The 12,162-nt window shown below is 36.8% G+C and overlaps 1 protein-coding gene across 3 annotated transcripts in view; it reads left to right on the top strand.

Annotated features, from left to right (window-relative positions):
- Nucleotides 1–12,162, top strand: part of PDE7A (phosphodiesterase 7A) — a 76,534-nt gene that overhangs the window by 49,695 nt on the left and 14,677 nt on the right. For all 3 annotated transcript variants that reach the window (XM_082329400.1, XM_082329402.1, XM_082329401.1), the window contains one exon: nt 11,064–11,215. In XM_082329400.1, the coding sequence (XP_082185526.1) occupies nt 11,064–11,215 (152 nt within the window). The remainder of the gene's footprint in view (nt 1–11,063; nt 11,216–12,162) is intronic.

Consider the following 12,162-nt stretch of genomic DNA (forward strand, 5'->3'; position numbering starts at 1 on the left):
TGGCTGAAAAATGTTCACCCATATGAGCAATAGGCAGCACGTGAGAGGAGCCAGCCAGCTGCTCTTTGCTGGGGGCAAAAACTGGCCTGAAAAGGGTCTCTTTGGCAGCTGAAGCAGACCAAACCATCTGAATGTTGGCTCCACACACCCCCCCCCCCCCCCCCCCCACACCTGCATACTGAACATCAGTAATGCATGGATATGCTTCCTTCATGGTGTCTGTAAACTTTCACTGTAACTTCCTTCTACTCTCCACTAACTTTACTCTGTGGTTCTAAATAATTTGCAATGATCGTTGCTTACGTGTTTTGCAGATGACTTATGTACTGGCTGTCATTCACAGTGTTGATGCGTTATTGCCATTTTGTATTTTGCTTAGCTAACTTTTGTTGTTTAGCATTATTTTCTTTTTCTGTCAATGATGCTTTGTAAAGAAGTGGAACGTCTTTCAGGAAGTCCGGCTAATAACTGGCTGACCAGTTCTCTTTTTCCAGTATTTTATTAATAGGCTCTTAACCCAATATTTTATTGGTAGGTTTGAAGAGTACTGAATTTTAAATGCATTACTCTATTTTCAGGAAGCTACTGGTTTTTTTTGTTGTGTCCTTTTTTTTAAATAATCACTTCTCTTTCATAACAGTTTTTTTACTTGCAACTTCAACTAGCATTACCAAAGTAAAGCTTGTTAGCATTTAGTTTTTAAGACCACTTCTGTTTCTTCTTAAGGATTATAAGCTCAGTGTCTGCATCTTCATCCCAGAGTCCTGTAATTGGCAGATGAATATTCAAGTTTCTAAATTGGCTAGAAATATTCTCAATGGTAACTTCTCTCTAGGAAATTTGATTTTAAAATGATTGTTGGAAAAATGTCTTTATTGTTGTTGCTAGAGATGGTGGCGTATGGGAGTCATATCTGAGGATTATTAAATGCAGGATTTGACTGATGATCAAACTAAGTTTGGGTGGCAGTTTTCCTTCTGTATTATCCGTTATTCCAGAAGTCACATTTTTATAGCTAATCACAGGAACTAGCCAGGAGAAATAGCTCAATAAACAAATTTTTGTTTCAGCAAGACTGCTTCCCAATGAATGGGGAAAGTCAGGATTGTATTCTTTGTGTTGGTTGGTAACTGGTTAACATTGGGACATCAATGAGTAGTTTCTCTGTTACTGTGGTCTGTTGATTATGTCTGTGTGGGACCATTGGCTCAAAGCCACCATTTCTGGAGAGAAGAGAGCAGCTACATAACCTTCTTCCTCAGAAGTAAATTTTTACCTTAAATATAATGATCTGGTTTTGTTCAGTGGATGTACATATTTCACAGTTGCACAGTAAATTACATACACTGTAATATTTTGTTGAGTTGAATATAGAGCACTGGATCTACTTTCCACTCCTCAAGTAACAAGGAGGGAGTTTGGTAGTTTACTGTCTGACAACCCAGCATGTACTGTTTGATTTTCATGGAAGTTACTGAAAATGTGACTGCAGTGGTTATAACCACTCTTGCTCTCTGCTGGTTTACAGACTACAGTTAACGTGATTACTTTTTAATTTTTTTTTTGTATTACTCAAGACATCATAAATAGTAATTCAGTCTGAAGTCTTGACAAATATGTTGATAAAAGCTAATGCAAAATAAAATCTTTGGTAGAAGAATTGGTAAATGACAGTGTAAAAATATTCCCCTTTTCAGAAATAGCAAACCAGCAATAAAATGTTAGGTTTTGTTTTCTTCCTATTGAGAGGTTGTCAGTAATGTCTGTTGTTTTTTATATGCATGTGTCTGTGTGTGTATATGTATATACACACATACACTTAAGAAGTGAGGATTTTCTACCATGCACAAACGAAAGAATATATAAAGTGCCTCAATCGCTCACTGTTTCACCTGAAAAAAAAAAACCAAAACAATCAGCAAATGTGCTCAGTGATGTGTACAGTATGTTATAGTGAAGAAGTGAAGCCAAAATGAATAAAGTGAAGCTAAAGTGAATAATTAAGATGATAACAGCAAAAATATTGGGAAGTGTCTTATGCAGATACAACTTAAAGCAAGTTTGAAAGCATTAACTTTTAGGAAAGGGTTGTTGGATATAGTGTGGAAGAACCAGATAAAAACAGAATACTTTGGTTTTGTGGAGAGGAAACATTTTTTTTTTCTTCTTCCTTTTCCTGTTGTATCTGCACCAGAATAGAGGAGATCTTGTTAAACGGTTTTTAGAATTCTCTTGTGCCACTCTAGTCTGAGCATGGTTCTGTGGGGAGATGGTGATGTTGCCAGCATGTGTGGCTCTATTTTGTGTTTTACGGATAACCAAATATGTCACATCTGTGAGTTAAAGTATCTTAGAAAGAAGAAAGGGTTTTTTGAGTTAATCAGCATGTTTCTGTAAACATTTAGGAATGACTCAATTTTGAATCAAACTGCATGCTTGCATACAGTACAGTGCTTCACATAGAGAAAACGATGTGATGGGAACTTAAGACTTCATTGAGACTTAGATGGTTCTTCTCAGTTGTATATGGAGCCTTTTTAGGGGGGAAAGGAAAGAATGGAAGAGTTTAGGTGACTTTTATAGGTGATGGATAAATCTAATACTCTTAAGAGTGCAAACACATGAAGAAATTACAGAGTTTATCTTTGGTATACAACTTTCGGACTGTTTACTTGGAAATTGCAGTTCACGGAACATTTTATATGCTACTTTGAGATCTGGCAAAGATGTTGGTATCTACTGTTTGCAATGTTGTTTTGAACTTTTCAGTTTTTCTCTCACAAATCATTGGAAAAGGTTTACGTTGGACAGGGAATTTAGGCTTCTCATGGCTGAGAGGCCAGAAGTCAAAGAAGAGTTCAAATCCAAACTGATTGCCTTAAACAATTTGGGAAGTCTTTGTGTAACAGCACCTGATCATGCTTTTGGCAATACCATCTAGAGGTTTAGATCAAATGAGCGTAGTCTAGATGAAGGTGAATGCCCTCTTTTGTTTCAATAAAACAGGAATTATCTAGCTGAATCTGGTTAAGAGTAATTGTCTTGTCTTGTTCAACAGTCTACTGTGAAGAAGGGTGAGTTTCACAATGAATAAAGTCACGCAAGAAGATTTCTGTGTGGTCATAGGTTGAATGAAGTATCTGTTTCCCTGTGAAAATACTAGCACGGAGGAGTGAGAAGCTTGTACTCAAGAGATTTCTCTAAAAGCTGCCTTTCTGTGAAGGATGTATTCTGAAATTGTCATCTAATTATTCACAATCCAGATTATTCAAATAAATTGTTTTCCTGAATGTGAGAGAAATTTTGACTTCTGTTTAGCGTGGAGAATGCAGTCACATAAGGGGAAGTCACAGAAAATGTCCTAAATACAGCTTTGGCCAAAAGAAAACAGAAAAGATGAAGTGAAAAGTGAGCTTGAAGTGAGCTTGGTTAAGGAAGATTTCAGGGTAAAAGCTTCCAATTGAGAATATGGGACAGATTTTTTTTTTTTTTCTCTTCTTTTGCTATCCTAGACTGTTATTTTACCTACAATTTTTTCTTTTCAAGTTTCTGTAAAACAGCATGTGTGCTCTGGAGTCTTGCACTGGTACAGCTCACTCAGTGTTTTATTGCTGAGGTAAGTTTGATCTTGGAAGAAGACACAGCCACATTCTAGGTTTTTTTTATTTTCTTTTGAACCTCTCCAATGTGTTCCTTCTCCAAGTAGCTTATTTTGATGGGCTTTTTTTTAATACTAGACAATTTTTCACGAAGTATGTGAGAATTCTTTTGTTTTCATCTCTGCTCCCAGTTTGACTTTTGTATTGACAGTCATACAGACTTTTAAGGGATATTCTTTTTCTGTCAACCACCATGTGTTACTTTTGAATTCTTCTTTCACTTCTGGCGGTGAAAAATAGCCAAAAAGGATTACTTGATGGTTCTGTCATTCCATTGCCATAGAAGCGAAGATTTCTAGAACACCAAAGAATGATGTTTTCTTGGAAGACATCAAGAAAAGGATTTGGTGATGATCTGCAATATATTATCCTTCTTTTGGGAAAAGAGTTTAACCATTACATGTCGTGTACTGGTTCTTCAAGAGCATGAGTATCTTGATTAACCCAGAATAACCCATTTTTGTAAGGGATACATGTGTATTCTGATGATATTCCTCTAAATATTTTGATTCAGTGAGGTTTCTTAGTTCACACTATGCTGTTGTGAGCTACAATTTGCCTTACCTAGTGGGTGGATTCAGGTAAAAAAAAAAAAAAAAGTACACAACTGCAGGATTGCTGGGGTTATGATTCAGTAAATTGGTAGGGAAAGAATATGCATTGTGTATACTGCTTCCTAGTCCTAAGATAATTGCAAAATGTTATGCAGTCCAGCACAGGAATAGCATTGTTCAATTTACTTGATTTTGTATCCTTCCTGAGGTGTTTACAGAAATATTAAGAGGAGCCGAAACTCAAGAGAGCTATGTGAGTAGAATCCTTTAGATACCTTTTCAGAGTGCTTTCTTTATACTTTTGCTGCTGTGTGTGCTTTTGCTTTCTTTATACTTTTGCTGGCTTACAGTGCCATTGGAGAATTGGCATTTAATTCATACTGAAGTAGTCTAATCCCTGCACTTTGAGTAATTTCTCTCAAATTAGCTCTGCTTTGAGCAGAGAATTGGACCTCAGAAGTCCCTTCTGTCCCTTCCAACCTAAATTACTCTACTGTTCTGTGGCTCTATACTTTGCTAAGGCAGTATTTCATTCTGTAAGATCCTTCAGGAAAGGAGTCGTCTTTTGTGGTGGTGATGCCTAGCAGTTGGCCTCCATCAGGGAGGATCTGTTGAAAACTACTAGAGTTTTTATTAGAGTTGTGGTACTACTAGAGTTTCTTGAAACTTAACAAATTTTCCTGATTCCACTCAGTCAGAAGATGCTTGCAAAGCCATGTTTGTTTAACTAATTCTTAACCCACAGCATATTTTCTGGTGATCATTATTATTTGGAAAAAAAAAACCGTATGAATGTGTGTGTAAATACATATATACGATACATTAAAAACAAAACAGTGGCTTAATTTTTTCTTTTAAGCAGAAGAGGGGGTATAGTGCCTTACAGTGATGCTAAGCAGGGCTTCAGAGTGGTTCTAAGGAAGACAGGAAGTATAATAAGGTAATTTAGACACCAGTACTCTTTATATGTAACTTTAAAATCCTTGCTGAAATTATATCTTTCAAACGAAATCATAGTTTTATATATGACTTTAGTACTGAATGTCTTAAAAGTACTTTAAAATGCAAGTAATGAGTGGGAAACTTAAAGAAGAGCTAAATAACAGCACTTAAAATATTCTTTTAAATGTGTATGGATCTAATAGAATGCATTTCTTAATGGTTTGATGGGAATAGATGTGAAATTAGAATGCTTATGGGTCCCTCTAGTGGTGCGAAATGCTAAATAATACTTGCAAATTATTCATAAATAGAAAATTATTTGTATTCTGGAAGGCCTTAGAAATACAGTTATAATTGGCAAGCGAAATTGAATATTTTTCAAACATCTATATTTACAGGTAGTGGAAGCTTTCAGATATCATGCCAGGTTTGGTGATAGTATCTGCTATGTAAAAATGATAAATGTGTAGTTGGGTTTAATATGGAAAAATTGTGAGAGATTACTTCTATGAAAAGAAGAGATTTCCTTGAATTTTTTAGGAAAAAAACTCCTCTGGTGGACCTACGCACTTCAAACTTCAGGTTTCACATTCAAACGTAAAGATCCATCCTCTCAAATATTTTCTTAAATTCCTTTTTCTGTTAGTGGCAGTGATACAAGAGATCCTCAGTTAAACTCTTTCTATTGGTAATAGCAAAATTCAATTATTTTTATAATGGATAATTTCCTATTTACCTTTTGAGCTGTAGCAGGGAAGAAATGGAGGTGTAGTTCTTATGCTGGATAGCCTTGTTTCGACCAGAGGCTGTGAGTCTTTTATCTTTGCAATAAAAGAAAGTTAAAGCATTTTGCTAGGATTTAAGGTTTCTATTAATAAAAAATTAAACCAAACCATAATTAAGTTGTCATTTTTCCTTTTGTTGTCTGTCCTTATTATAGGAAAGATGCAAAAATTCTGAGAATAAATGTATCAGTATATTGTGATTTTGTAAGCGATTGTCACTTGTCTTTTCTCTACTTATTTTGTATTTTTATTTCAGCATGATAAAAATAAATATTTAATATCCCTGTGAAACGTGATTTTTTTTTTAGGTTTTCATGAAGTACAACACACTTAAAAGATGGGGAGTGGGAAGAGAGATTAAAATAAGTGTCTTGGAATACAGATGAAATCTGTTGCATGAAGATGACTTGCATTATTTTATTTTCTTGCTGTATACATTTATCATTAGCAAAATAACTGATGTTAGTAAAGAGAATTATTCCTTTTTTCTTTATTTTAGAGAAAGGCATGTTTTATTATACCAGCATCTCATTTAAGATGCTTAGAAACAAAAATGTAATCATTTTAACAAAAATGTAACTTGGAAGTAATAACTGCTTTGGCTGATATTCTAACTTTAAGTAGGGCATGAGGAGTTAAGAAGGGAAGAAGAATGTGACGGGAGAGCTGCTGTTGACTAGGCACAAAGGCCTATAGTTTCGGTCTTCTGGTTCCTTGCATTGAAGGCACTTCTGAATGCTCTAGCTTCCTTCTTAACATGCCCGACATCCTGACTTTGCTTTCATTCTGTTTCAGTTTTCGAGACTGTAAATGTCATATACATTTATTTATTTTCTCATTCTCATTTGTCCTTAAACTGTCCTTATCTCTTAAGAGGGAATGGCCACTATTGGGCATTAGGAAGACATTTAGCACACTGCAAGCTCCAAATGAAATGAAGGACGTTTGGGCTGGGAGGAGCGATGTTTTTGCAGCATGCTTTTTCTTGAGCAAATGTAATGCACTTTTCACTCTTCACCTTCTTCCCATTATAAATACATTATTGAACCTTTCTTTGGTAGGGTCTCTGAAATTAGCATCTTGTTTCGTGACTCATGATAGAAGAGGGTAGGCTGACATTCTCATATTAATCATGCATATAAAGGGAATGAGTTTTCACTTGTGCCAGGAGGGAAATACCAAGTTTCCATTGCACAACTTCATCATTCAATTTACCAGTCCTTCCCATGAACTTGTCTTTGCTGGTCTGCCAGAACCACAAAGTGGTTGATTTTTGTATCCTTCATAATAATTTATCTGTGAGGAAAAGGAAACTGCAAGTGTGGATGCTATCAGTGTTCCTGCAGCTGAAGAACCGATCTTTTTTTTTTTTTTTAACACCCCTCCCCCTGCTTTCCTTGAAAGCTAGCTATTTTCTTTTTCAGCCTCCTTTTTAAATTAATTACCTGTCAAACCTCCACATCTGACTCACCTATTCTGAATTGTCCCATAGCAAATGTTTAGCTGTTAAAGAGAGAGCAATTTAGTTTTGGGGTTGGTGTAGTCCCCCTGAATTAGGTGTTCTGGAACTGCAGAGGGCTGGCAGGGCTCAATGTCTCTTTTCTCATTTGGAAGTTATTCTAACTATTGCAGATTTAAATGATAGGATGTTTGGTCAAGCTGTTATTGCCTAACTTGGGCTATACATGTGGAATAAATAGTAGTTCAAAGGCAAGTGCAAAGCCCTGCCCCTGGGGAGGAACACCCCCAGGCACCAGCACAGGCTGGGGACTGACCGGCTGGAAAGCAGCTTGGCAGAAAAGGACCTGGGCGTCCTGGTGGACACCAGGTTGAACATGAACCAGCCATGTGCCTTTGCATCAAAGAAGGTGAATGGTATCCTGGGCTGCATTAGGAGGAACATTGCCAGCAGGTGGAGGGAGGTGATCCTGCCTCTTGATTCAGCACTGACGAGGCCACACCTGGAGTGCTGGGTCCAGGTCTGGGCTCCCCAGTACACAGGAGATGGACATGCTGGAGAGAGTCCAGCAAAGGGTCAGGAAGATGATTAAGGGGCTGATGAGGAAAGGCTGAGAGAGCTGGGACTGTTCAGCCTGGAGGTGAGAAGGCTCAAGGGGGGATCTTACTAATGTATATAAATACCTGAAGGGAGGGTGCAAAGAGGATGGAACCAGACTTTACTAGTGGTGCCCAGTGCCAGGACCAGAGGCAATGGGCACAAACTAAAATACAGGAGGTTCCCTCTGAATATCGGGGAAACACTTTTTCACTGTGAGGATGACTGAGCACTGGTACAAGTTGCCCAGAGAGGTTGTGGTGTCACCATCCTTGGACATCTTCAAAAGCCACCTTGACATGGTCCTGGGCAATGTGGTCTAGGTGGCCCTGCTTGAGCAGAGGGGTTTGACCAGATGACCTCCAGAGGTCCTTTCCTACCTCAGCTGTTCTGTGATTCTGTAATAGCAGTGTTGCTGCCAGGAAAGCTGGAATGAAGTTGCCTTTGTTGTTGCTTGTTTGAATTGCATCAGCTGGAGCAGTGCTGCTCTTGTTCTTTTTTTTCTTCCCTTTTTTTTTTAAGTAAGGGAGAGAAAAAGTAGCATTACTGTATAAGAGTAGTGGTTGACAAACTATACAAACTGATGATAATTTAGAGAGTTTAAAATCTTTTTAAGATGAATGTCTCAATAGCATATTGCAAAGTAAAGAGTAATGACTGTTCAGCTTCACAGAAAACTGAGTAATTCATTTGCCTCTGTACCCACATCATCATCAGAAAAAATACTGAAGCAGAAACATATGCACCCCCCCCAAATGTCTTATGAACACAAATATAGGTTTAGCGCAGGCCTATACTGCCAAATTATCACATTTCTGTGTGCTTCGCTGACAAAAGCTGTTGTTTTACGTGTATTACCTACATCATGCTGTTCTGCTAAAGATTAATGGGTGGCATCTGTGACAGCGAGACTTATTTGTAGCATGACAACAAAAGTAGGGTTTTGTTAAGTATAGATCTGTAAAAGACTACTTGTGATCAAGAAAGCTATCTGTATTTCCAGAAGAGTGATGATTTCTCCTACTTAAAATATTTCATTTTACTGAGATTTAGCAAAGTTCCTGGATTTTGTATGTGACTTTGTGGACATTTTAGATCATTTTATGACCTAAATATACCCATTTTATATTATTTTATTTCAAACCTAATGACTTCTGTTCTGAAATTTGGATTTTAAGGGACTGGATCAAGATTGAGGGGGAAAAACTTCTTACCTGAAACCTACGCTCTGTTAATGGGAGCAGCTGTATTGCTCCCTGCTTCTCTGTTCTGCAGGCCGGCAGTGTTCAGACTGTAATCTCATGCTAACAAATGTGGTTAGAAATATTGGTAATGCAGTGTGACAGAATCTATTTATTTGCCTACTGTACATGTGAATGTTGCTTTATAAGCAAGCTTTATTGTATGGAGTACACCTGCTTATGTAACTGGGAGATATATATATATATGTACCAGTGTCTCCAGGGGAAGTGCCCTTGGCCTTAATTATGATGACTTGAAAAAAGATATTTCATGTGAAGTTGTCTGTGTTAGCCCTTTGAAACTGATGGGAACTTCAGTATCTTGATGAAGCGTTTCAGGCATGTCTGAAAGAATATTCCAGTTTTGTCAATTTAACCTCTGTTAGCGCAGACTCTTGATGTGAAATGCTGCTGCATTTGATTAGATGTTGTATGTTCATGTAATTGTCAGTTCTGTTCAGCGGCATTTTATTAGTGTAGATTGGAAATTAATATATTAATGAGTTAATGTAGAATAGAGAGTATGTCGGAATTTCTGCAGGGAGAAGAATTTATATGGATAAAGATTTATCTTACGTAGAATTAAACTGCTTTCACTAGAAATGACTAAGGTTTTTAACTGAGGTTGTTAATAAGGCCACACCTTCACCTGTACAATATTTTAGACTGATTTTAAGAACTAAAATTGTAACTGCTTGCTTCACCAATTTCTAATATGCCTTGTCCTTGGAAAGACAAGAGGTCTGTTCTACAAAGTTGGGCTTGTGTTGGTTTCGAGGACCTGCATTTTTTTTGAAAAGAGCGTGTTTGCATTGACTTCTTTCCTTAATACCTTTTTTCTTTTTTTTTTTTTTTTTTTTTTTAACATAAGTCATTTCGGGCAGAATGAGGGAATATCAAGATTATTGACTATTGGTTATGTAAAACTGTTGTTGGGGGTACTGCTGAAAAGAAAGTAAAGGGCAAGTTTGGCCTTAAATATTTCAGAATGAAATTATCTGGCCCATTGCAAAGAAACTGTAGCTATGCGTAGGTTGATCTTCAGGTTTCTAAAGCACTTCAAGCATATCAAGTGGAATTGAACATAAGCTAGCATCAGTTGTTAGAATGGCTAAACCAGTTAACCTAATAAGAGTAAAGCAAAATATTTGGATTAATCTTTGCAAACAGGCTAAAACAATTGTCTGTAGTGTTTTCACTGTATTGGGAAAGGGAATTACATATGCTGTGAAAATAAATGTGGTCCTTGTTTCGCAGAGGAGAGGTTCTGAGCATAATTATCTGCAAAAGCACCAAAATCACTTGAGTGTGTTTAAAACTTTGCCAGTAAAGTTAAGAGAATTTCTGAGCTTTAAAATCTGTGTGAAAGTTACTTGTGCGTGCTCAAAACCTACTTGTAACTCCTGTATCAACACACAATTACTGATACTCTCTTGCCGGTGTACATATCTTATGTGATTTGCTAGGGACACGGATTGGAAGTGTATACATGAGAGCGGTTTTCCAAAAAGATCTTGTTTGGAATACTGTGTGTGTTTTTACACAATTTCCATAATATTTCTGTCCTTTCAATACCAGTTCCTTAAAAAGATAAGTTTCAGCTATGGTTTAAATATTTGTTTTTCTTTACAGGATGCTTACATAGAAAACTTTCTTTTCTATGCCATTGCTCTGTACTTCCTATTAATAAAAATTTCTATGGCTGAAATATTTGATACACCAATAAAAAAAAAAATGCAGTGCCTTTGTTGTACCAAACTTCCCTGAACAGCCTTTTTTTGGTAAAGTTTTATTAGAGAGCGTATTTATTTTCTTGTTTTTTGTAGCAAATTCTGAAATCGAGGTGTCTGTGTCTGCGAGAAATGTGAGAAGGTTGCTTAGTTTCCAGCGATACCTGAGATCTTCCCGTTTTTTCCGTGGTATCACTGTTCCAAATTCTTCAAACATTTTAGATGATGATTATAATGGACAAGCAAAGGTTGGTTGCTTGATTTTTTTTTTTAAAGTTTGTTTTTAAAAATATTTGCTAGTATATAATTATATCTTACATTAAGAGATAGTGCAGCCAAATACAAATTTTTAAGCATGTATTTTTTATATATGTGTGTGTGTTTGGGTGTGTGTATATATATGTCTGTATCTTAATAAAGTCCAGCCAAAATGACCTGGTTTCTAACAAACTCCTTCACCTCCCACAAGTTTACTGGGATGATTTTTAAAGCTTATATGGCTAGCAGTTTTTTTAATAACTCCAGTGAATGGAGGATGCACTGTAATAACTGAAGAAAAAGTGAAGAAAGAAAAATGTGACTATTTAAGAAACGTAATGGAGGAATTTGGACAACTATTACCCCCCCCTTTCCTTTTTAGTCTAAGCTTATTACTGAACATCTGGAAGAGTGACTAGCTACTACTGAAAGCTCAATAAAATGCATAAATGGATTTATCAGAAGATTATTATGCCAAGCTGACTTTTTCTTTGGTAGGCAATTCTTCTAGAAAAGAAAAGTGTGATAGCTCTAATATACCTGCGCTGCCGTAAAGCATAATGAGAAGACAGGCAGCACTAAAAGAATAGTTAGTTGGATGAAGGGCTCGTGAACTGGGGACAGAGGATGGATAGAGCTGAAGGGGAATGAGCAGGCAAAGTTTACAGGTTATTCAAGATCCCAAAGGCTGTGTCGTCTTCATGGCTGTGTGTAAAGCTTCTTGTTCGTCACCTTGACACAGAAAAGGAGTACGCTTATAATGCATCGTATCCGTGTGGCACGTAATCAGGCTGCAGTGTAGGAAGAACCTGATAACCTGGAGGATGGATTTAAAAAAAATGTACATTTAATTAAACAGCGGAAAGATCTCATTAATGCTGTTTGTTTCTTCTGGCAGCTGAGTTTTAGTGGCTGGTGGAGAAAAGCTAGAACATAG

The sequence above is a fragment of the Platalea leucorodia genome (genome assembly GCF_965183815.1).
Source record: "Platalea leucorodia genome assembly, chromosome: 1".
Classification (NCBI taxonomy): Eukaryota; Metazoa; Chordata; class Aves; order Pelecaniformes; family Threskiornithidae; genus Platalea; species Platalea leucorodia.